Source organism: Sycon ciliatum, chromosome 8, assembly GCF_964019385.1.
Source record: "Sycon ciliatum chromosome 8, ocSycCili1.1, whole genome shotgun sequence".
Lineage (NCBI taxonomy): Eukaryota > Metazoa > Porifera > Calcarea > Leucosolenida > Sycettidae > Sycon > Sycon ciliatum.
The window spans coordinates 24,127,252-24,153,710 of record NC_088650.1 but is presented as its reverse complement, the minus strand read 5'-3'; the positions used below and the strand labels follow the sequence as shown (position 1 = coordinate 24,153,710).

At 47.3% G+C, this 26,459-nt stretch overlaps 1 protein-coding gene across 1 annotated transcript; it reads left to right on the top strand.

The window, feature by feature from the left end:
- Window positions 1–575: 575 nt before the first annotated feature.
- Window positions 576–26,203, top strand: LOC135822429 (choline transporter-like protein 4). Its single transcript, XM_065335198.1, has 20 exons — window positions 576–782; window positions 3,297–3,419; window positions 6,169–6,219; window positions 7,120–7,150; window positions 7,700–7,799; window positions 9,063–9,170; window positions 9,693–9,759; window positions 17,994–18,129; window positions 18,957–18,999; window positions 20,032–20,072; window positions 20,273–20,323; window positions 20,784–20,845; window positions 21,153–21,266; window positions 21,812–21,911; window positions 22,789–22,881; window positions 23,328–23,978; window positions 24,160–24,230; window positions 24,829–24,902; window positions 25,141–25,225; window positions 25,626–26,203. Exons 1-20 carry the CDS (start codon window positions 632–634, stop codon window positions 25,754–25,756), a joined length of 2,283 nt encoding a protein of 760 aa, XP_065191270.1. The 5' UTR covers window positions 576–631; the 3' UTR covers window positions 25,757–26,203.
- The last annotated feature ends 256 nt before the right edge of the window (window positions 26,204–26,459 follow it).

Sequence of the window (26,459 nt, the reverse complement as noted above, 5' to 3'; positions counted from 1 at the left end):
CCTGAGTAAGACAGAGTATATCCTGTCTTGATATTCCCGTGGTATGTGTAGCCTGTAGATCTACTGCTTGTGTGTAGGTCTACTGAGTAGATTCTCGAGTCGTAGACTCAACGAATCGGAATGGAAGAGAATGCACCACCAGGAGCTACATGTAGGTCTTGCCTCTTGGACTCCAGCCTAGCCTAGGTTGCCTCCGGCTCACGACGGTTGAGTGATTCCGCGAGCTGCACTGCATGCACTGCATGCACTGGCTGCACTGCACTGCATGCAGTCTGCAGAGCCTGACTACACTGACTGTGTGACTGAGTGCTAGTACGGTAGTCGGGTACCACCCACACACTGAGTTGTACGAAAAGGGTGGCTTGTTCAAGTGTTGTAGGCCTGATGCGCAGGTAGATCCACCGTCGTCCCGATACTCGCGGCGATAGTGATACTGATTATCTATGCCTATGCCTATGCCGTGGTGTAGGGCCTGTAGGCCGTGTTACTCGCAAGTGACGAGCAGTGTACAGCGCTGTCGACCGTGTAGTGGCACTGTCGCTAGTGTCGACCGTGATTTGGCTAGCTAGGCTACCAGGCGCGCAACTAGCACATCCCTAGGCTTGGGTCGAGGAAAAAATATCTTCATTCCATGTCGTCCAAAGGGAACTACGAATCGATAGAGAGGGGAGATCCTGGCGCTGCTCAGTCACCGCGTAGCGTTGCACGACAGCAGAAGTCTGGCGGGATGGGTTGCTGCGGTGGTGGCGATGGAGATGATGCGGATGGAGGAAAGAAACACGGTGAGTTGTTGGTAGAGTCTACGTCCAGGCCAGCAGGCTAACTCTCAATCTCCACTTGCAGGAGCTTCACGTTCACAGTTCGGTCTTTCCTAGCAACTGTGTGAAAAGCATATTTGGTCGCTGCACTGGAGCACAGGGTTCCGGAGATATAAAGGAGCCCGTAAATCACCTTGCACTGCGGCCAGCGGCTGCCTGTTTCCCAACTCGAGACGTTAGTGGAAAACTGACAGTTCCAAAACTCAGTTTATATTTAGACTGCAGATCCCACTCAACAGTTTGTGTTTGGTGTTGTTTCGTTCATGCATGTTCGTTCCTGTACCGCTCCGCCGTCTTCCACAGCACAACATTACTTTCATTGATTTCACTGAACACTTTCTACACTTTCTACTCTACATGACTGTGATGTTTCCGAATTATTTGACTGAAGCGATGGGCAGTAGATACTTCATCCATTATCGGGCGTGAGTTATCTTGAGCAAAAGAAATAGTTGCTGATAGACTGATGTACGTAGATAGATGTACTGTTTGGCAGCAGGCACGCAGGCTGCTTCTGATAGTGCGGAGAATGATGTTCCCGGTCTTTCTCTTGTGAACTGGAACGAGCGAACAGAGCTGCCACACCGTGTGCTCACTTCTCATTAGCTTTCCTGCCCCGCCGGGAAAGTAGCCCCGATCGTCGTGGCGATCGGAAGTACTGCATTACGAATCATTTTAGTTTGTTGCCTGACTCATTCTGTGTAGTTATCATAGAGGTTCAACCGTTGGCGAGCGAAAAACTTATGACTCGAGTGCCTTGGACGCGCACCGGAATGAGGAACCTTGGCCTATTCGTGGCCGATACCAGAAAATTTGTGGAATGCTCGACTTGAGACCTCGACTCGTTTTTCCACTCGATTTTTGTAGTTGGCAGCCATTTCCAGATTTCTTCCTGTCACAACTGTTTCAAGCGCATTTTACTTACTTGTGAACGCCTATCCTTGCATTCACATACGTGTAATAGACAATTATTTGACATGTACATACTCATTTCTCCAGTTATCTCGCTGTCGAATAGAATGATTGTATTCGACGGGGAGAGGTACTAGGTCTGGAGAAACGGCTGACCTGGCACACTGGCTTTCTGCAACAAAAGCAGTCAAAAACTTGATAGTCTGTTATGCGAAAGGAGTTTTTCATGTACAAAACGAAACATGTCACTGCACGGTGACTGTGAATCAGTGTGAGATTACACAGTGGCAATGCGTGCTCAGCATTCTTGGCAATCTACTACATGATTGTACACTTGTAGTACATGTCATGTACACATAATTGTGTACTAGTGACTACAGTCCATTCAGAAAAGGTTGATATCCTAGCTTTTGGCCATAAACGGGTCGAATTTTGAGTTTTCGTCTCCTTTTTTTGGCAATCCCCCGTGGAATGCTCTTCCAATTGTGTTTTTGAAGTCTATTTCTCCAGAAAGCAAGCCATAACAAGAATAGGATTTCGGCCAGGTTTTGCCCCCAAAGCACTGAATTGGGTAAAAACCATGAAAATCCAGGCCGTTCACTCCACTTGCATAACAGTACATTTGCGGTTCGAACCCCAGTTGAGGTGCCTTTTTGGACCCTTTTTCAAGTTTCGAATCGCGCGTCACTGCACAGTGTACCACAAAATCGCCAAACACGGGAGCTCTCCAGAGCCAGCGCTCAACCTTTTCTGAATGGACTGTAGTAGTTACTAGTATTGAAATAAGCAAGATGATTGCGCAGAAGACTTATTTCACCGGACACATAAATTTATAGTTCATATCCAGCTGTGATCGTTTGGAGTACCTTTCCATTGTCATTTTTCTATGGGAATGAGGTCATGGTAGCAGTTTGAACAAACTTATCCATTGATTCTGAGAGATCCAGCGGATCTCTGATCTGGATCTGGATTGGATGAAATGAACACAGCCTTTACCTGCAACGTGTTGTAGTAGGCTATACATGTACATGTCAACGTAGATGCTCTGAGAACGCAGTTGAGATGACTGTGTTTACAATGACAAGCGATCACCACCTCCTTTTTTTATCGTAGAAATGCTTGTGCAACCTGCTTTGACTGTAGTTTGATTTAACGATTTTAGAAAAAATATTGGGAACCGTGTCACAATGAAGGATGATGGCTGAAGTGACAAGCTCGTTCCCATCACTCTGCAAAGCCTTAAACACCATTTTCATATCCGGCAATTGAACAGCATTTTTGCAATCTTGCAATCGTGATGTCAATGTACCAGTGAAACCCACTCTTTGATGAGATTTTGGCCGGGTTTGGAGATAGGAATGTAAAGAAAAGATATACCTACCTCTGTCCAACTCTGAATTATAATTTATAAATACGTCCATTAAGAACAAAAGAGAAAAAAGAAAAGCGGAATCCTCATGCAAGGCCTTCCTCCACATCCAACAATGGTAGCCAGCCCCACCTGGCAAATTATCAGTTGAGCCCCATGCTGGCCATGACCTGCCTGATTGTGTCTCGTTTGTTCAGGATCACCTGTGAAGTTCGATCCCAACTTCAATGGCCCGGTCAAGAAGAGAAGCTGTACCGACATCATCTGTCTGATTCTCTTCCTCGCGTACATGGTTGGAATGGTCATTGTGGGCATTTTTGGTAAGTAGAATTGTACGAATGTTAGAAGAGAAAGGTGACATCTATAAAGTTCAGGTACTTCCTCCGTTAACAAAAACTTCGTGATGGATTTTGATGGATATGAAAACGCTTAGAACAGGTCAAGAACAGTTTGTATCGACTGCAAATCACTGGACGAAGGTGATCCAGCCTATGTACAGCATCTTTACAAGAAAACTGTTGGCGGAATGAGCAGAGAGTTCAGTTTGCGTCGCTTTCGCTCGATTCATTTTTGACCTGCGTCGCTGTCGTCATCTGCTGCACGCGAGTCGTCATCTGCTGTACGCGAGTCGTCATCTCTCTCGAGTCGTTGTTCAGCTCGTGTCAGCCCTGCCTTGGCTTCTTTGATCACACTCCGCTTGATGTTGCCGTCGTTCAAGTAAGTTTGCTTTCAAGCTGCGTGATCCGCCGCGATGGCGATTACTCGTTTCCACCAGGGAGTCGTGAAAAATATTTTTTGACTCCCTGGTTTCATCTTCGCTCTCCAGAACTCCGCGAAACGAGGAGTAAAGGCACAGCCAAACTGATTCCATTTTCTCTAATGAATACCAGCACTGAACGGAAAGCGGCTAGCAAGTCCAGTCGACTTTCTTTAGCCACGAGACCCGCATCGGACTGCAGACTTCTGAAAGAATGCATGGTCATCAGCATTGGAATCTGGGCTTTGCGCAGGTTGAACAAGAACTTGAGTTCAGAATTATTTTCATTGAGCCGTGCGATCGAAGCAGCTCCTTGTTCACTCGCTCATTGTGTGGGCTCGCTGCTCCGTTTTATCGCTCTCTATCACTCTCCAACGTACTCAGTGCTAAAGTGGTAGAGAGGCCGAGCAGCGCAATATCCCCTCGAAGAAGTGGTATTTCAGTTTTGCTCGCCATGACTGTCATCACCTATGTTTCCACAGCGCAACCATCGATTCCGCTCGGCTTGTTGTCGAAGGTCGCTTTCCTTGCATCGTACCTCTGTCATGGCATCCCAGGGAAGGCCAAGAAAGTGATTGCATTTCACGGCAGTTTGTGCCCAAATCAGCCCCTCAAAATTCCATCACGAAGTTTTTGTTAACGGAGGAAGTAGTTGGTTAACTTAAGCCCCAGGCAATGCTAGCTATCAATTTGATTGAGAAATGTACAAGTACAATTTTGCTTGGCACACGGTACTTTTGTACTTGTACATTTCCCAATCAAATTGATAGCTAGCATTGCCTGGGGCTTAACCAACTACCTGAACTTGATAGATGTCACCTTTCCAGTAACACCGACTTGGAATTGTGGTTGGATTGGATTGGATTGGATGGATTGGTTTATTTAACGTCGAATAACAAACAGGCAGTGTTGCCTTATTACATGAGATCGACTAAAGACAAACAGGCACACAAATGTAAGGAAAAGATTAAAAAGAAAAAAAAGAAAATAGAAAAAAAGAGTAGGATTTAAGACAGCAGCTAGCTAGCAGAGGAAAGATTGCATAATTATTTGATCAGTGAGCAACGTAAGTCGGTGAATTTTTCAGGTGGGGTAAGAGAGCGGTCCGGTATTGACCTGGTTTCTTCAGTGATCGTATAGATGCAGGCAACTTATTCCAGAGAGCGGGACATTGATATGAAGGGCTGCGTGTGGCAGCGGCAGATATGATCCTCGGGAAAAGAAGCAGGGGAACATCTGTGCTCCTCGTTCGACGGGTGTGTGACAGAGGTGTGACAAGGTCATGAAGAAGCACACTACAGTTATTATGAATTACACGAAATGTTAGCAGGAGGAGTTTGCGGCAATACATTGATTGCAGGGGTTGAATGCTGAGGCGTTCAAAAAGAGGGGCAGTTGGAGACAGGAACGGAGCAGAGCAGACAACACGCACAGCTCGCTTGAGAAGTTTCTCAAGACGATCACGTTGTGCAGAGGAAAGGGAAGAGGAAAAGCTGTTGCATGCGTATTGGAATGTGGGTAAAATTATACATCTCAAGTAGGTTGAGCGGCATGGCATTGGGAGGCACTGCCTGTGGCGGAAGAGAATGGCAATCTTTGAGGACACTGTCTTGGCTATATGGTCAACCATTGTGTTCCATTTCAGGTCGTCATCGATGTGCAAGCCCAGGTACTTGGCGCTTGTCACTTGCTGGAGGAGTGTAGCTGCACAGTGCACATTCAATGTCTTGTCGTCATGACGATTGGCAGGAATAAACAATATTTGTGTTTTTCGACTATTCAGGATTAGGTTGCGCTCACCAAGCCAGTTGCTGAGATGGGTGATGGCTGAAGACAGGTTGTGTGACAGCACTACCTTGTCCTTCCTGCTATCGTGTAGCATGATGTCGTCCGCGAATTGGGTTACCTGGACGGCAAACTGATCCACTTCACTGGCCACATCCCTGACATATATGACAAACAATAGTGGTCCCAGTACAGACCCTTGGGGAACCCCACTTGAGCACGTGAAAGATGAGGTTGAATGACATATTTGGAGCACAGGCAGTGAGACTTTGGCAAAGTTTCCATCATTTATCACTGTCATTAGAAACACATCTATCGCATGTATGTTGCTGTCTGACATTTCTATATCCGAAGCATAGAGCATGCATGAACTGTGAGCTCTGACGTATCTGCATACTACTGTAGTATGCAACTCAAAGAAGCCCACTTTAGGGAGAATATCTAATGAATCTGCTGCAGGGATCTTCTGGGTGCATTCTATAACAATGTAATTGTGAAATGTACTTTGTGGCGTGTTTGTCTCTCAGCATTCATCAATGGCGATCCTCAGCGGCTGCTCAACCCTGCTGACTCTGAAGGTTGGTGTGCTGGACAAGATGTTTACTCCATTGTCACATTGATCATGTACTTCAAGCTCCATTGTCTTGTTGATTCCATCATGTAGCGACTGTACTTGGCAGCTCTGGGGAAAACACCGCCCCTTTCCTCAGATGGTTATAACTATGATGATGTATGGTTGGTAGCAGCCATTTTGGCGTTGCAATATCCAAGTACATCAGATAATGGTGGTGTTGTGCAGTGACCTGGCTGATACGCAGTGTGGCGTGTAGGTATTGTGTTGGGGAGGTGCAATGTATATTTTATCAGCAGACATAGTATGTAAAATGGAGGTTTGTAAACTGACAACCGCTCTATTTAGTTGCTATTCACTCTTTAGATGAAAATTCTTTTATTAGTGATGTCGAAAAGATTATTGACGTTTCGGGCCAGTCACCCATCGTCAGAACGTGATGTCCACCACTTTCTGAACAAACATAGTATGGCTTCTGTAGAAGTAGTCATGGCCTTGAAACCCGTCTTAACCGACGACTGTACAGAGGATGTCGAGACATGTGGTCCCCTGTGCAGATAGTGATCCCTCTACACGGGATCATCAGCCTGGAAATGGTACCCAGTCGTACTGGTACTATTGGTGCTCTGGGATTGGTGGGCACCTTATAAGTGTACGGTCAATCTTGAGAATAGCTACCCTAGATCGTGCGTGGGGAAAGTGTCGTAGTCATTATTCGTGAGGGTGAAAATATGCAGTAAAGTGTTCCCTTGGTTTGAAGATTGTGTCGTTACTCACGAGTTGTTGTCATACCCGAGGTCTTTGTTCCCGAGGTTGACTGTAGCCGCTTGGCCAAGTTAGTTGGTCTTCTTGGCATGCTTTAACACGAGCTCACATTATTATACTGCATTTTATGTTTGTGCTGCAGGACGGATGTGTGGACAGAGCCCGGGAGTAAAGTAAGTCCACAGGTAACGCTGTTTTTATTACTGACCACTTGGATGGCTTAGATCATGTCCTGCACTTGGGGCTCACTTCCTACGTGTTTTTATCCACGCAGACAAACAAGTTAAAAGCTCCTTACCAAACCTCTATCAATCCATTGCTTTACTGGTACCTGGTGTATCCATATATGTTCTGCCTGTTGTACGCATTGCCCTTTTGCACTCGCGTGTGTACGCATACTAGTACACACATGCATCACGGTTTTCTGCCTGTCCTTTGCTATGGACAAGAAGTCTTTTCTCTTTGTCTTCTGAAAGATAAGTCACAAACCCTACCTCGTGTGTTTGCGTTTTTTGACACATGGCGCAGTGAACAGGATACGAACCTGTGCGGGCAAAGCCCAATTGATTTCCAGAGAATGTTGAAAGCCCTAGTTAAATTCTTAGCTGTCCCAAAGTACATTCGTACATGTTAGGTTACATAATCATGGGAGGCACGGGGACACCGAGTAAAGTCATGCACATGATTTTCTGTGTTCTTCACTGTGTGTATGTATTGCATAGGGATCGACCGAAGCTGCTGTTCTTCGATATCACGCGTTGCGCAGCCAGTGCCTTTACTTCTTTGGATCCATCTCAATTGTTTTCATGCGCCACTCCACAGGTGGGTGCAAAATATTGTCAACAGCTGTGACAGTCAAGCCCAAAGTCACAGTACCACATACCTTGTAATGTATTATGTTCTAACCCCATTTATTATTATACGTGATTTGAACACTGACGTAGCACCGTACCGCCAGAGCACCCCGTCTCGCGAGAGCGCCCACCCTGAATTACGGAAAGAGGACTCTCGTTTCTGGCCATAAAAGTAAACGTCGTATGGTCTGGTGTGACTGAAGTCGTACGGGGTTCACTCTGTTTTTGGCAACATTGGGGTTGCGTCACATTTTACTTGTACGGTGAGCCATGTGAACTGCAGTGCACAGCGCTGCAGCCAGCACGAACAACATGGACTATACTTTCGCCAATCCGCTGTTGCTTCACTGCGACAGTCGCTGCGTAGGTGTGTGTATGACCCCGGTACAGACTACCTCACACACTCGCAGCCACCCTGCCTCCCCAGAGCGACCACGAATGGACGATTAGTAGGGCGCTCTGGCGGTACTTTACGGTACAAAAAAGATATGTATATTGACAGTTACGTTTAGATTGTCACATTCACTATGCTTTTCAGACATTTCCTTTTCATCTGCTTCGAATGAATGGATCGTCTCTGTCAATAATGTTGCTTTATCGATGAGGGCTGTGTCCCGCCAGCCTCTCTAGGTTTACAGGAAGCATGAGTTTCGAAGTCTGAAGAAAATATTGTACGGTCTCTGCTGGGATGACAGCTGCACCATAGCTCAGTGGTTGGAGCACCGCTGGCTACAGGTCCCTGGTTCGAGTCCTGGTGGTGACAGTCAATTTTTTTTCAGACTTTCCCCTTTTACATACCCTCAACTAGTGAATATTTAAAGATCTATGTCAACATAAGGCAAGATACTGTAAGACATGTATTGTGATGTTTGCCAATAAGAGATGTGTAGCTACCCTGCAGGGTAAATTGTTACCAGTAGAAATTCTTGGTCCTTCCTTTTGTTGCATTCCGCTCACTTACAACTAGAGCCGTGGCGATGTTGGCAACTGCAGCCATTCGTTCAGCTAGTGAAGAGGCATGACTACAGCCAACCTTGTGAATACCGACCCTTGATCGGGCACGGGAAGAGCGTTGATATCCGCAAGTTGTAGTCATCCACATGGCTAAAAGGTCTGGCAATAGTATTCACGAGTCGTTGCTGTGCTCCGGGTTTCTATTCACATGCTTGACTGCATTGTGTTGGAGATGTGCGAGAGATATATGTTTTGTGGCTGTCTGGCACGTCTGCAGGTTTGCGTAAAGGCGTGTCCCGACTCCAATCGCATTGGAGTGACTTCTCTGGAAAGCATAACGACCAATATCTACTGTACGGATGGCAGGACAGTCAGTCAACGTGATGTAAGTACCTGAGGCGAGACCAAAAAAATGGAGATTCCCGGCCCTCCCGCACCATAATCGAGCCGAGGTCAATCTTTTTTGAAAACGTTCATGTACATGATGATTATACAGTACTCTTGACAGTACTGACCGTGTGAGTAGATATCTGTGACATATCCACAGGGAGTTGCACAAACCCGGGCTTGTAAAACTCCCTGAAGTACGACCCAGGGCTGCCGTTGGCCGAAATACAAAAGTTGCACGCGTAAATTGCGTACCTGTTGTCTGTAAAACATGTCGAATAAGAATTAGTGGAAAATACCGCTCTGAGTGCGCATAATAGTCTTATTCATGGCATTATATAAACTTTCTTGTTGAGTTTGGATTTGTGTGTGGGTGTATATGAACTGAGTGAGGTATAGCCTGCGTATAGGTCATCATTATTTTTTACTAATGACCCTACAATGTATGCACGTGTTCTATAGTTTATATTATGCCTGTGTCACACTATCTATTACTGTTCTTCTGTTCGCTGTCATTCAGACCGTAACATTGGCGAATGACATCATAAATGGCGTCTGCCCGCCTTACTACCTGAGAAGCGAAAGCGGTAAGTGATGTCCATCAGCTAGCTCATTGTATTTGTTGGCTTATGTAATACTAAAAGTCAACAAATACTCGGCGCATATTTATTTTCGGCTATCATCGGCCTGGTCATATTTGACTGAAAATATGACCGAAATTTTGTTTTGCAAGGTTCAGCATGACAGTCAGCAGCAGTGCTGGCCGAAAATTTTATGTGGCCGAAATGTGTTTTAGCTCTCGGAGGCCGAAATTTGAATGGGCTGAAAATTTGTAAACCTATCCAGAATGATAGTTTGCATGCCATCTTACTGGTAGAATCCAAGAAATTACGCTGCATACGTGCTTTTGGTTGAGAATTTTCGCGAAAAATAGTGACGATGAGGTCTTTGTAAGGCAAAGTAATGTCGCAAAATGCAAGAATATGTCCAGTGCATTGCATATTATGCAATTTCATCATTAATTTTGTCAAAATGGCCAAACATGCTTAGACGAGAGAGGGATCTGACTCACAGAGATAATAACGAATAATCTTTACTTCAGGATGAGACACTAGCAAAGCAACTGAACTACACGAGAGGAATAACTGCAAGCTGTAACTGACTGAAACAACGAAAAGAACACAACTCGGTGTAGTCTCCAGTCCAAACAACAAGACGCCGACTCAACTAATTATGCACAGAAACTACAAGCCGCGAAGTCCGTTTCACGCGCGCGCGGGAAACGGCACATGAGACATGCATAACAACACAACACGATGCACTACTACTACTACATGCATCATGAATAGCATGAATAGCACAAAAGAACAGCCAGGAATAATTATGATTAGACTGGTCCACACAGGAACAATAAATGTATCACCTCTACGCGTGCACACAGCATAACTGACACCAAAGAAGGGCACGTTGATGCGGGCATGCATTGGAATTACCATGAACGTAATGACACCCAAAGGCTAGCGGCAGTGATTTGCCATAACACCATACATAGACTACTGAAAGAGGTTCACCGTCTACTCATTCCACCCTCCTTGATACAACTACCGGTAAGTATCAACGTTGATACAACTAAAATGAACTATCAGAAAAGAAAACGAAACGTAACGAGCTATGAGCTAGCTGTACAGAAACATAAATGGCTGCAAAAACGGACGACTGATGCACAAGAGAGACACATCCAGCCGGTAAGCATGCTAGGGCGATTCAGAATCAGTCCTCACTATCATCAGGTCCAGCGACGCCCACCGTGACAACTGGGCACAGTCGCACCACAGGCCTGGTCACTGTCTTCCCGCCAACTAGCACTCTTGCCACACGCACGGTGCCGTCTTGACCTGGCATCACTTCCGTCACTCTTCCAAGGGGCCATTTACCCCGTGGCGTATCTGCCGTGATCACCAGGACGATATCTCCAACTGCTATGTTCCTTTCCTCGGCGGACCACTTAGCACGGCGATTTTAGTCCGGGGACCCACTCTTTCATCCAACGGTGCCAGAAGTGTGTGACAAGTTCTTGCACTCTCCTCCATCTTTGTTGTAGGCGGTAATCGTCACTGCTTGTGCCGATGGAGAACTGCTCCACACGTCCAACCAAGAAGTGGTTCGGAGTCAAGGGCAAGTCGTCTCTGGCATCCACAGAAGGGATTGTGAGCGGTCTTGAGTTGAGGAGAGACTCGGCACTACAGAAAGCGGTCTGAAGCTCCTCATCGGTGATGCTGGCATCACTCAGAACTGCATGAATGGCCTTCTTGGCGGCTTTGACCATGGTCTCGTGAACGCCGCCGAAATGCGGGGCACCTGGAGGAATGAAGTGCCACCGTACACGTGGGTACTTCAACTGGAGCGCCGCCTGTTCTTGTTCTAGCTCTTTCAGCTCGCGTTGTCCTCCTACAAAGTTCGTCCCATTGTCCGACAGGACCTCTTCTGGCACGCCTCGGCGGTTGCTCATTCTCTCGAAGGCATTCAAGAAGCTACTGGTGTCCAGGGAATAGGACAACTCCAAATGCACAGCACGGCACGTGAGACAAGTGAAGAGGCAGAGGTATCTCTTTGCCCGCCTCTGTCCTCGACCCTGAACTGTCGTAAATGGCCCGGCGTAGTCCACAGCAACCCGGCCGAAGGCACGACGCGGTGACTCTAACCGTATCTTCGGCAGAGGGGCCATGATTGGAGTGACAGGTTTGGCTTTCCTCTTTCTGCATTCAGTACACCTCTGCTCGCACTCACGAACTGCTTCTCGTCCCGCAATGATCCAGAAGCGTTGCATCAGCAGGGACCACGTGTGGTTGACTCCAGCAGCATGGTTCGCAGCCTCATGTTGGTCCTTGACAATCAGGTATGTAACCCAGTTGTGACGTGGTAGAACGATTGGATGCTTAGTTGCTTCGGGTAGGAATTCTGCATTCTGGGTCCGTCCTTCCACTCGCATGACTCCATCTTCATCTAGCCGAGGACAAAGACTAGCCAGTTTGCTGGTCGTTGGGATTGCCTTCCCCTTTCTCAGGAGAGCATACTCTGGGAAGCTCTCTTGTTGAGCTGTTCTGATGAAGGAAAGCTCCGCGTCTGTCACTTCCTCAGGGCTCAAGCTGCCGACTTGCCTCTCATCAACCGGGGTGCGGCAGTTGCTGACAAAGCGAAGCACCAAGGCTAGACGACGTACGGCGACTCTCCACGATGAGAAGTTCCTGGGTTCCAGCTTCCAATCTTTGCTCACAAACGTGAAGAGTGACACTCCTTCAACTGTGCTCATTGTGGCTTCCTTGCATGCGGACCTCACCTCGGCCACGACAGGACAAGTGAGTTTGCTGGGTGGTGGCGGCCACTGGGACTTGTCAAGGAGAAGATACTGCGGTCCATTCCACCATTGGGCCTCCTGTACAAGCTTGGCGGCACTGGACCCACGGGAAACCACATCTGCAGGATTGCACTCTGTCGGGACGTAGTGCCACTGACCTGGCTGACTTGAGGCTTGAATCTCTGCCACTCTGTTGGCAATGAATGGCTTGAACTGGCGACTTCGATTGCGCACCCACCACAAGACGTTCATGCTATCCGTCCACCAATGCCAACTGCTCTCGGGTATAGCCAGCACTTCACCCACTGACACAGCCAAATCTACTGCAACTACCGCCGCAGTCAGCTCCAAACGCGGGATGCTGGTGCTTTTTATCGGAGCTACCTTGCCTTTACTTGCCACCGGGCGACAGGTCACAGCCCCGGATTCGTAGCTGTGACGGAGGTAGGCGACTGCTCCATATGCGTCTTGCGATGCGTCGCTGAAGATGTGCAGTTCCGTGGCAGTGATCGCTTCTGTGTTTGACAGTCTCAAACAACGGGGCACAGCCACGGCTTCTAGCTTCTCGAATTCATCACACCATTGCACTGCTCGGGCAAGTAGATCATCTTGCAGTGGCTCATCCCACTGAATACCATCGACCCACATTTCCTGGAACAGGATGCGGCCACTCATCACGAAGGGCAAGACGAACCCCAGCGGGTCGAACAGAGTCGCCAGAATCTTCAGAAAGGTCCGCTTGGTCAGGACTGAGTAACTTGGTGCTCGACACCTGAACGTAAAGACATCCGTCTCTGCATCCCACTGCACACCAAGCGCTTTGGTTGACGGCAGAATACTATCCTGAAGATTCACCTGCTTGGCACGATCTTCCGGTGGGATCAGTTGGAGTAGCTCGGTGCTGTTCGAAATCCACTTGCGAGGATGCATTCCGGCACGGTGCCACAGCTCACTCAGGTCCTGGTACAGTTTGATGGCATCCTTGTCATCGTCGGTGGAATCCATAGTGTCGTCCATATAAGTCGACTTCAACACCGCTTCTGCAGCACGTGGGAAATCTTCTTTTAGCTGCTCAGCATGTTTCTGAGACACCATTTGTGCTAGGAATGGGGACGAATTCACGCCAAACACCACCCGTTGGTACTGGTAGGCGACTGGCTCCTTTGACGCATCCAAGTCCCGCCACAGAAAACGATGAAATTTCTGATCATCTTCAGACAGCTCGATCTGGAGGTACATCTCTGATACATCGGCCACGATAGCAACTGGCTTTGCCCTGAATCGCAGCAATATGTGCGGTAGCTCTCTCTGCAGCTTCGGTCCTGGGTGGAGGTAGTCGTTCAGGCTTGCTCCTTTGCATTTGGCTGATGCGTCAAAGACCACCCTCACTTTAGTTGTTGTTGCATCTGGTCTGGTGACTGGAAAGTGCGGGAGGTACCAACCACCTGTTGACTCGAGCTTTACTGCAGTCACGTATCCAGCGTTCACATGATGCTGCAGTACACGGCAGTACTCCTTTGCTACTTCTGGTTCCTTGTGGAGGCGTTTCTCTGTCGAGCGCAGTCTCTTCAGTGCCATCTCGTAGCTACCGTTCTCCTCTGGCGGGCTTCTCTTCCAAGGCAGCTTGACGGTGTACCTGCCGTTGCAGTACTTTGTTGCTGCCTCTGCATCTGCAAGAGTTTGTCGGTCATTTGCTGCAAGCGGGCTCTGTCGGCGAGGCTCTTCCACCTCCCACATACGCCGGACCAGCATCTCCAGATTACCGTCATCGACTCTGCTGAAGTGAGTGCGGTGATGATCTGAGCTTCCACTCACAGGTCCAACGCAGGTCCAACCTAGCGCAGTTCTCCTCGCCACCGGTTCTCCCTGATCACCCCTCACCTCCTCCAGAGAGTAGTGAAGCTCGGCATGATCCAGGCCAATCAGCATATCAATCTGGCGAGTTGCTGGCTGTTCGAAGGGTATGTCCAGCAGATGATGGTACTGACTTGACTCGACGGTCCAATCGTACGGTTTCAGTGTGCCTGTGACGTGACTAGTTGTGATGGCTGAGAACGGACTGATGAACTTGCCATCTACACTCTCTACCAGCAGATCCACTGGCATTGACTCGAAAGACTCCACTGCTCCGTTGAGGGTGCTGATCGAAACCCGTTTCATGGGTCCCTGCAAGTTGAGCTGGTCCGCTACCTCTGTGTTCACATAACTTTGGGTGCTCCCATCATCCAACAGCGCATTCACCCTGAGGTTGCGGTCACCGTTTTGTAAAACGACCGGCAAGGTTCTCAGTGACAACGGTCTGGCGCCTGCTCCGATGTTAGCAGTGGTTGTGGTTCTGGCTGTCTCACTGGTATGACCCCTTTCCGTGCCATTGCTGGCTCTAGACTTGTCAATGGCTACTGCCCTGTGAAGCAGATAGTTGTGGGTATCGCTGCACTTGTCTACGCCACACTTTCTCTTCCGCTGGCAGTCAGCACCTCGGTGGCCCTTGCCCAGACAGCGATAGCAGAGCCGATGTGTTTTCGCCACTTTCCAACGCTTGTCCACATCCATTTCCTTGAACTCTTTGCATGTCCACACTTGATGGTCCTGGGAGCATACTGGACACGCTGCCGGTGTCGGATTGGGTGACTCTGCTGCATGGAATGAGTGGCCTCGGGCTGCTGGGCGCTCTCGGCCATGTCTATGGCGACCAGGTGCTAGGCCTGCGATGGCTTCATTGGCGGTAATGTGAAAGTCGGCCTCGAGATTGACCCACTCGAGCAACGCCTCCACCCCTTCTGGGCGCTGATGCTCATAGAGCCACCTATGGTATCTTGTCAGCAGGTCTTCTGGCAGCTTCTGCTGGATTCGCGCGTACAGAGTGCCCACCTCTAGCTCCGATTGGCGACCCGCTGCTTTCAAGTTGGTCACGGCTACTTCCAACAAATCTGAGAACTGTTCCAGATCTTGTGCGTTGACTCGATCTCCGTGCAATGGCTTGAATCGTTCCAGTTCATCTAAGTACACCATCACTTGGCGCCGCGTACCTCCGAATTTCCGTTCCAGGCGTTCCATTGCCTTGTGGTATGAGTCCGGGGCGTACCCTAGCCGCTCGATGCATCTTAGCGCTTCTCCCGCTACATACTGTCGTAGCTGCAACAGCTTCAGGGTTGGGCTGATTGGCGCACTGTCCACGCACGCCAGGAACGCGGCCTTCCATAACTCATAGGCACGCTTATCACCATCAAACACGGGTATTGAAATGCTTCTCATTTTGCTGAAGACGTCTGTGGCTCCAGCTGGTGGTGCAGCAAAACTAGATGGTCTCAATGGAGTTGGTACTGGTAGACCATTGTAGCTGCCGCCATGGCCATGTGCCACACTCTGTGTAGGCCTGAAACTGGCTCTAGGTACAAATGGGACGGCGGCCACAGACTGGTGTAATGTATGGGCTGGTCTCTGGCTACTTCCACTCATGACTGCTGTGTGTACCCTGCTGGAGTGAACAGGGGCTGATTGCCTGGGCAGTACATTGCTATTGGTCGCTTGTACAGCTACAGGTGCGCTGGTGTTGCTGGCCAGACTCAGTGGCACTGTGGGTCCTGCTGCTGCTGCTGCTGCTGGCGCACTGCTACTTGTGCGGGAACTGATGCTATGGCTACTACTGGTACTAGAACTGGAGTGGTGACTGCTCCCTGCACTCACACTGGCTGGTGGAGTAGAGCTGGAGCTTGTGGGTGCACCTACAGACGAAGAAAGTGAGGTGATTGCGCTTTTACTTGAGACACTGGCACTGACAGGCCTGTTGGTGCTGAATGTGTTGCTTGCTGCAGATGTGTCCGTGTTGCTTGTGACAGGAGTGAAGTCCGCACTGACGCCACCAGGCGCGGAAGACGGTCTAGCGGACTGTGCAGAACTCGCAGACTGAGCAGTTCCTGACACCCCACCAAATGGGTCGTGAGCAGCGTTAAAGCTTGATGGCATAACAGGGTGGTACTGACTGAACCCTGCGGAATGACGCGCACGAATATGTTGTTGCTCCTCATACATCTCCACCTGCTGCTCCAGGTGCGCCATTGCTTCTGCCACTTCCTCCAGCTCCGTTATTGCTGCGTCGACTGCTTTGCCTTTTTTCTCGGCTTGAAAACACGTCACCAGTGACTCCAACACCTGATTCACCTCGTTGGCGAACCATTGCACTGCCTCGAATTCGTCTCTCACGGCATCCAAACTCAACTTCTCGTCACGGATCTGCAAAATCAAGCCTCGTCGCCGCGACGTCAAGCGCCGTTTCATTTGAATTTTTGCCACTCTCATGTCTGCAGATGCCGAGGTCACAGCATCGTCGACTTGCTCTTCCTGGCCGTCCGTATTACCAGGCTCAACATAATTGCCAGGCTCAACATAATCGCCAGGCCCAACATCATCGCCTACCGTGACCCTGTTCCGCTCGTGACTGATATCGTCGCTGTGTTCAGACATCTCGCTCCGATGGACTTCCGACTAGGTGAAGATAACCATCCTCTGCTACCATTAGACGAGAGAGGGATCTGACTCACAGAGATAATAACGAATAATCTTTACTTCAGGATGAGACACTAGCAAAGCAACTGAACTACACGAGAGGAATAACTGCAAGCTGTAACTGACTGAAACAACGAAAAGAACACAACTCGGTGTAGTCTCCAGTCCAAACAACAAGACGCCGACTCAACTAATTATGCACAGAAACTACAAGCCGCGAAGTCCGTTTCACGCGCGCGCGGGAAACGGCACATGAGACATGCATAACAACACAACACGATGCACTACTACTACTACATGCATCATGAATAGCATGAATAGCACAAAAGAACAGCCAGGAATAATTATGATTAGACTGGTCCACACAGGAACAATAAATGTATCACCTCTACGCGTGCACACAGCATAACTGACACCAAAGAAGGGCACGTTGATGCGGGCATGCATTGGAATTACCATGAACGTAATGACACCCAAAGGCTAGCGGCAGTGATTTGCCATAACACCATACATAGACTACTGAAAGAGGTTCACCGTCTACTCAATGCTCCTGTCAGAGCACTAGCAAGTATGTCCAAAGTGAATTTTGACCATGGCACATTGATCGTGGTGAGGGCTTTTTGTCTTTCTTAGCCTGCCATGGCGCCAGAGTGCAAAAGTCCATACTCCGTTATGAGCTGTTGCCATGGTATTTTGCAATATGCCTTGTACATGTACGATCAAGTCTGACACTTGATTTAGAGTCAGGTGTTAGGTCAATGTTGAAACAGAGGCCGTGCAGTATGCCTGTGTATGATGGTCCTACCGGTAGGACCGAGGTCTATGCCCGTTCACTCTCCCTAATCCAGGAGAATTTCCTTAGCACAAATGATGCCGGATTATAAAGGGTCCACTATATCGGTAATAATTATTGTGAATGGTGCGTGTTTCTTTTCTGAATCTTTGTCTTGTAAACTGTAGTTCTAGGGCGGTGTGTGCCCGTCCTAGCCGACTTTATCAGCTTGCTAAACGCCACCATCCAAGATGACGGCGGCACTGACCTGACAACTGCCAATGGCACTACCATAGGGGGACAAGGGGTCACGGATGGAATAAGGTAGGCTTTCAACGAGAAATGTCATAGTTGACTGAAATGGGCAATGCTATATTGACCCTTTTCGGCCTATGTCAGTGTAACAGGTGTATTTAAAATAAGACTCTGTACTCACTATTCGTATTTGAAGTATTTCTCGCTCCTTCACCATAGCAATGAGATCCCATCAAGTACAGAAGAGCGCATGCTCCACTGGTTCTCTAGTCTGTCGTCTCACTCTTGTCTACACTCTTGTCTAAGTCTAATACTTCTTTCATATACCGGTACTTATTTAATACTACGAAACCCTGTGTTCTACGAGTATGAGGGGACTGCGTTTAGCCGGGAGCTAACACTGGTGGCAGCGGTGGGATTCGAACCCACGCCTCCGGAGAGACTGGAGGGTGACGGTGAAGTGGAGAGGGTGGTTCTCTCTTCCTCAAGGCTTTGTTCGGCCAAATTTGTTTAGTCCTCATAAAAGTGATGCTGAAAAAAGGTCGGTTCTCAAAATATGTTGATTTTAAATGTATGTGACATGCGATTGCTGGATGTGGCTCCGAAATTTCCTCGATTGTTGGCCATACATCACTTTTATGTGGATTAAACACATCTTGCCACCAAGTTCAGCCCACACACTGGTGTAGCTAATACCCCGTAACAATACGGCATTCGGTTTACTGAGCAACAGCAGTGGTAAAATCTTGGAATGGCGTTGCGTGGTGGAACGTTGCTTGCACGCCCTTCAAGAATCAATATAATGTCATGCTGGTATGCACACCCGTGGAATGCGTTGACATGAGACGAATAACTTGAGTAGATTTAGAATATTGTTGTTGCGTGGCCCTCTGCAGATCCTTGGCAAGATTCCTCAACTTGCGCTCCGTGGCTGAAGAGGTACGTTAAATGGCAACCATGTCCCTTTCTGTTGCGGTCAATGTTGTTTGGATTGCAAGGTGATCTGCGTGAAACATTTCCTTGTCCAAGTAGTCTGTTGAAATGTTTAAGTTGCATGCTGACCACACCTCAAGCCTGTTAGTCCTAGTGACGTCGACACATGAGACATGTACATGGATATCACATCCATCCAACCCTAGATGAAACAAAGACTAAGTAAACAATAACAAAACTTATAACAAATCACCTGTAGAAACAGTAACACAAGACATGGCGAAATATAGCTGTAAACACGGAAATAAAACAGCAGATCTAACGTAGCTATGATAGAATTGTTGCAAGTCCAAACGGACGGGCGCCTGAACAGCTCTAGTTGAGCGATGCGCTCGTAGTAGACCCCATACGGTTCAAATGGTCGCGGCAAGACCGGGGCTCTGCCAACCAGTGATGGTTGTAGTCTGGAGCACTGTTTTCAACAAGGTGCGTCCTCCGCCTTGTAACATGCTGTCAACCAATCAATATGTTACCAAACAAGGCTTACTTGTAAGTCCTCATCTAGCAGAACACAGTCACCCAGTTCTGGCAGAAGTGTAAACGTATATTGTTAGATTGAACTAGTATTGGGTTATATAATACCAAGTGCACACGTGTAGAAGACTAAAGAACAGAATGCCCTGTAGACTAGCATAAGTGAACTTTTCAGAATGCTAAATACGGGCCTTGGTCGGAAGAGGCTGGCGATGAGCTGTTTCCCAACTTGAACACAGTCCGAACGTCGGCCATTGCACTATACCTACCTGTGTGGCTATCTGGTTGCACTTGCTGACGCCATCACTGGATGAGCTAAAATGTGCCCTTGCGTTTAATTGGGAATATTTGATGAATGCTGCATCCCAGCCTCCTCAAGCCAATAGCAATCATCTCAGCGAGTAAAACTCTACGAACCCCAAGATCTTCAATTTCACCGGATTTCCATTTAAGTTCATCCCCACTTTATTTTGGACGTCTTGCTCCTATTGTCTCAACGTGCAGGTGTGGGCAGATATGGGACAGATCTGGCCTTGGCTGCTTGGGTGAGTTTCTCGCACTTGACATGTTCAAGTTTATTCTATCAGTCTGTATAGCTGTGCAGATGACATCATTTCTAAACTGCAGATTTTCAGCTACATGTACGTGCAATTTTTTGGGCCTTTCCCAAATTCTACAGTTATGCGGGGAGAAACGTTTAGTGTATGAAGTTGATCTTTTGCTTTGATCCGGATGTTTTCTTCAGAGGTTTTGCTGTCATCCTCGTCCTCTGCTTTCTGTACATTTTCCTGATTCGGTAAGTCATAGTGTATTTGTTGGTGGAATATTCCGAAGTGATGATATTTCACTTCTCCGTGATGAACTAAACAACAGAACTACAGAGCTGCTCTATGAAATCCCCGGGCGATCTGAGACTTGCAGCAGACATCAGGCACTGTACTGGTCCTGATCTGCAAGTACAGGGCTGTGCACTGATGGACGGTGCTAACCAAGGCCAGATTTTATTGCCAGATTTTATTGTCACCCGTCACCAGGCTGCCCGAGATTAATGTGACCAGTATCTGTTGCAGAAGTTCCCCGTGGGTGGTGCGTTTTTAGTGGTCTCACGCTGTTTTGGTGCCTTGTACCCGTGGCAATGGTCCTAATTACAATTACAAAAGTCTCAAAATACATACATTTTTCAGTCCCGAAATGGCTGCCCTCGTCTCTCTCAATAGTGATATGTTTGTATATCTATGCCTGATCTTCATGTACAGGTTCATCATCAAGCCGATGATCTACATCACCCTGGTAGCTATTCTAGCTGTTTCCATATGGGGTGAGCACAGACTATTGCCGCATGTATCCATCCTCTGTTGGGGGTAGCAGCACAAGGGCAACTGCAATCACATGTGTGTACCTAGTGTACAATACAGTCAGGAAGTAGTCTCTACAACATTCCAGAACTTGTCTCTATACGCCAAGTTTTCTCTCAAGTTGGGCATACCCATGCCTCCTCTTTCTTCCTATGGCAACATGCCTTTTTGATCAATTCTACTTTCAATCCAAACCTATCTCAAAGTATGTATATTATGCTGTTAAATTTCTAAACCCTTCTTTCAACTGTACGGGCATTGTTCATCCAGGAATATATCTCTGCTACAAAGAGTACACGGACCTCAAGAACAATCCCAGGACTGACAGTGCCTCTACTTTGCTGGACACTTTCCGTTACCAGGAAGAAACCTGGCTTGGCCTAGGTAAGTCTGCCAGAAACTTGGCTTGGCCTACATAAGTTTACAAAAACCTGGCTTGTCCTAGATATGTTTAAACGAAACCTGGCTAGGCCTGGATAAGTTTACAAAAAACCTGGCTTGGCCTAGATAAGTTTACAAGAAACCAGGTTCGGCCTAGAGAAGTTTACAAGAAACCTGGCTCGGCCTAGATAAGTTTGCAAGAAACCTGGCTTGTCCAAGATAAGTTTAAAAAATAAACCTGGCTTGGCCTAGATAGGTTACAAGAAACCTGGCTTGGCCTAGATAAGTTTACAAGAAACCTCGTTTGGTCTAGATAAGTTTACAAGAACTTGGCATGAAATAAATATGTCTGCAAGAAACCAGGATTGATTTAGATAAGTTGACATCCTATAACATCTTTATCATATGCTTTTCAGGTGTTCATGATGTGTGCATGTTCCAGGCATCTCATGGTACATTGTCAAGATTTCCACCAGCAGGGTAGGCTGGAGGAGACAGCAGTGACATATGTTGTGCATCCATGTCTCTTGTGATCTTCCCCTTTTCAGGTATTACCCTGACAGTCATTGTGGTCATATTGATCCTGATCTTCCTGTTCCTGAGATCTCGTATCAACCTGGCAGTGGAGGTCATCAAACAGTCCAGCAAGTAGGTGCTAGTGTAATGGTGGACTGTACTATTTATGGAAAAATGTGGGCACAAGTTATGCGATCGAGTCCACCAGCTAAACCAGATCTTGAACAGTCAGACGTGCACAATCTAGCACAAAACTGACGATCGCATACCTTGTGCCCACATTTTTCCATGTTACAATTTTTTTTCCTTGGCTCACCATCTGTATTCTTAATCTACTATTTATTGCATACTTATTGCCTGTGTGTTCAAGTACCTATAGTACACTAGCCAGTGATTAGCTGCATAATAGCTACTGGATACCTGTTAACACTCCATGACAAAACAAGTAGGAGACGAATGGCGGCTCAGAGTAGCCCCACTGGTTGCAAAGCCATGTACTTATACTCTGTACACCTAACTTGACTCTTCATGATGCTCTTATGAAATATTTATTAGCAGATGGTAAATGAGCATTCCGTTCGTACTCGCTACGTACTTGTGCTCACCTTATGCTCGTATGAAAGTGTGAAAAGGTCTCTACTGTTGGGTCGCAGCAATAGACATGGGAAGGAGTACCTTCTCGAAGCACTTCTTCGCAAGACATTCGCATGCGTTCACGTTCTGTTTTCTTGCGAGCATATTCAGCAGCAGAGCATCACACCATGGTTACGACAAAGCCATTAAATTTTGCATGACTTGGAGCATGCTCTTGAGCTTGCACTGTTGAGGTAAAACGTAGTCACACCCCCCCCCCCCCCCCCCGTTCCCAATCTGTACTCTCTTGTACCATCATCCTTCAATGCGACGGACCCCACGATAGGCGCTCAGCCTTTGGGTCATCCTGATAAAGTTATCCATATCTCAAACCACCATTGTACAATGTGGGTTTTGCGTGTGACTGTCTCTGCAGGGCTGTTGGAAGTATCAAGAGCGCTGTGTTCTTTCCACTGGTGACCTATTTAATGCAGTTTGCCTTCTTCGCGTGGTTTGTTGGCGTCGGAGTGTATCCTTTACCACAATGCTAACGTTTCAATGCTAACGTAAAATGGTCATTTTCTGAGTATATTGCATGTACTGTCCTTGCTTGACTACATGTGTCAATAGAATTAGTGACCTAGCCTGTATTTGTTTTAGGAAATTTAAAATCATGGTTTTTGGTAATTTGAAAAGAATTCATTCTCCGACAACATATGTGGAGAAAACTTCCATTGAATTAGAAAGCATGCAAGCATGGCCAGTGATATGGACGCCTTCTTGACGTAGAAGAGACGCTGGGTATGTACAAGGTTCATCAGCTGTTGCCTTACAAAGACGTGAAAGCCTGGCACTAAGGTACAGACTTTGAATGTTGGAGTTTCTGTACGGGCACGTTCTTTGAAAGGAAGGCAGTTTTAGATTTTTGTACCGAACAAATGGTCAAATTTCCTTGACTAGCGGCTGATACTGCAGGTTTCTTGTGACCTCTTCTACCGCACACTATGCTTATGAGAACTTCAACGGCGATGGAGTTCGCACCTATGCTTTTAATGAGGGCTTCAACTACACTTTTGGAGCAGAATGTGATCCCGCCTCTAATGATTCAACTTTGCTGATAGAAAACAACGTGACCAATTTGACAAGCTGCACCTTCAAGGAGTACGTTGCCAACGCACAGCTCTTCCGCATCCAGCTGTATCATTTCTTCGGCTGGCTGTGGGGACTCAACTTCATTCTGGCACTGGGTCAGTGTGTTCTGGCCGGTGCGTTTGCCTCCTACTACTGGGCGTTTGACAAGTCCAAGGACATTCCCACGTTCCCTGTGCTGGGCTCTCTGAAGCGCACCATGCTCTACCATACAGGCTCGTTGGCATTCGGAGCTCTGATCATTGCCATTGTTCAGTTCATCCGTGCTGTCCTTGCTTACCTGGAGGCCAAGCTAGGCGGCTCGGAGAACAAGGTGGCCAGGTTCATTGTCCGATGTCTGGCTTGCTTCTTCTGGTGCCTGGAGAAGATCCTGAAGTTCATCAACAAGAATGCTTACATCCTGATCGCCATCTATGGGTATAACTTCTGCAAGGCAGCACGCAAGGCATTTAACTTGATCCTCCGCAACATCGTCAGGTAAGACCAACAAGAGTTGGGTTTGGGATAAAGATAGTTTGTTCTATTTTGTATATTGCTGTATGTCAGCTACGAAAATGTTTTGTCCAGGATTGGACATTGTTTGCTGATTCTATTATTATGGTGAAGAAGCAAGTACTAGTATTCTGATGATTGATATGCTGTGCTCCTTTCCCTTCAGAGTGGTGGTGCTGAACAAGATCACAGCGTTTATTTTGTTCCTCGGAAAGTTGCTCATTACGGGAATAACAGGTACGTGTCTGACTTGTGTGAGTCAGTAGTCCAAGGGTTAGCAATGGAGATCGATGCCTCCGCGAATATTGGAAGTGTTTCCTTTTGGAGCAGTGATGGACTCAACTAAATTGCCTGTATACTATACGGGCAATTTTGTTTGTTTTATTATGCTAGTAGTACGAGTTCACTTGCGTCAGTTTCCTGCTATGCCTTGATCTTTAGCTACACATTTGCTGTTTCTTTCTCATCTCCCTTTCTTATTCTATTTCACCCCCCCCCCCCCCTTGCACTCTCCGGGAGGCTCCTCCGATATGCATCCATTTGCTTTGGACATTATTATAATAGACTTGCATGTGTGCTCTGGATAGCAGTCGTGAGTCAGTCAAGTGTCAACTTAAGTCGGCGGAAAAACACGAGCTCCGCTTTGGGCAGAGAACACGTTTCATTATTATAACCATCAACAAACTATCCCCCCCCCCTCCACAGTGGCTTGTAATTTCTGACTGTAATTCTTCATCTGAAATTCTTTGGGTTTTGGCGTTGGCACCGATTCTCTTCTGGTTCTTTTCGCTACGTGAACACCGTGTGGTCTATTTTGGTCTATTTGCTCTTGCAGGTGTCATTGCATTCTACGTGTTTGACCACTTGCGCACCAAAGAAGGTCTCAACTACTATCTGATCCCGATCATTGTAAGTAATCATAAGACGGTTTTAATCAGATTTCATAATCTGATCAGGCACTCAGCCAGGCTCAAATTCAATGGAAATACAGGGGTACAAAATTGGGGAGAGTCTAGCTGGGTATCTAGGCCGGCCTTCAGAAGACAGACAAAGATTAGTGGTGTTACGTTAGGAGTGTGGCTTTGGCCGTTCTTGCTAGTCTCTGTATGCTCATCTTTTGGTTGTGATTGTGTTGTCTCCGATGCAGTTCTTGTGTATCGTTGCCTTCATTACCGCACATGGATTCCTCAACGTCTTTGACATGGCCATTGACACAATCTTCCTCTGTGTCCGTAAGTCTTAGGCAGATCAATGACACAGTGTGTGTGTGGGGGGGGGGGGGTGAGGGTGTGTGTGTGTGTGTGTGTGTGTGTGTGTGTGTGTGTGTGTGTGTGTGTGTGTGGGAGAGGGGAAGGTGTATGTGTGTGTGAATGTGTGTATGTATGTATGTGTGTGTGTGTGTGTGTGTGTGTGTGTGTGCCGCTGAGACACGTGTTGAGTCAAGCTTTGATTTGCGCAGCAATGTTTCTGCTCGACCTGGCACAAAAGAAGGAACTATTGCTTGTCATGTGTGTGTCTCCACTTAGTGTTAATTGCTAAGGGGTGGATGTGCAGCTTTTTGGTAGTATTTTTACCCTAGCCTCTAATGTTTGTGGGAACATGTGTGTTTACGTGTGTTTTTCATAATTCCAGTTGAGGATCTTGAGCGCAATGATGGCAGTCCTAACAAGCCTTACTACATGAGCAGTGGCTTGAAGAACGCCTTGTCCGTGAAGAACAAGCCGGACTCCGACCAGGCAGACACGGCAGACAAGGCTGAATGATGCTCCATTTTACATGCACATGCACGCTGCTGCTGAATGCGATGTTCTTGTGGTGCTGTTTTGGCATATGCCACATGTCTGCTTGTTCTGTTCAGTCAGCTGGCCTCATGAAGTAAGAAGATCTTGCAGTTTTATTCATAATTCCAGGCATTTATAGATTTCTAGCCAGTTTAATAATTCTCGATAATTCTAGTGTTTATTTTCTTTGTCTTTAAACGAAGCACAAAGGTAGCAGTAGCTGAGCTGGTCTAATTGATTTTTCTTTGGAACTTATTTGCGCATTGACAAAAAAAACAGACAAAATATTCAGCTGTGCTTGGGTTGGTGGTGATATTTTCTTTACTGTTTAGATCAATTTTACTTATTGATGTGGTGATGTTTACTGTTTCTTGTCATCTCCTCATGAAGCATACAAACAGGAGTTTCATTCATCATCCAAAAAAACTAGCTAGTAAATTGTGCCTTGATGTGCCTGTGGTATCTCCCCCCCCCCCCCCCCTCTGTGTGTGTGTGTGTGTATGCGGGCTTACAGCAGAATGCACTTTTGAAGTAGAAACTTGGGGCTATGTCAGAATCTGTATTTTACTCTTTAGAAGGAGTGTTGGCACAAAAGCATAACCCCTATTGACAGTATTGTGCAGTTTCACCAGAGTGTAATATTATCTTCTTCATGTGCCACTAACAGATGACATGACATAGGGCC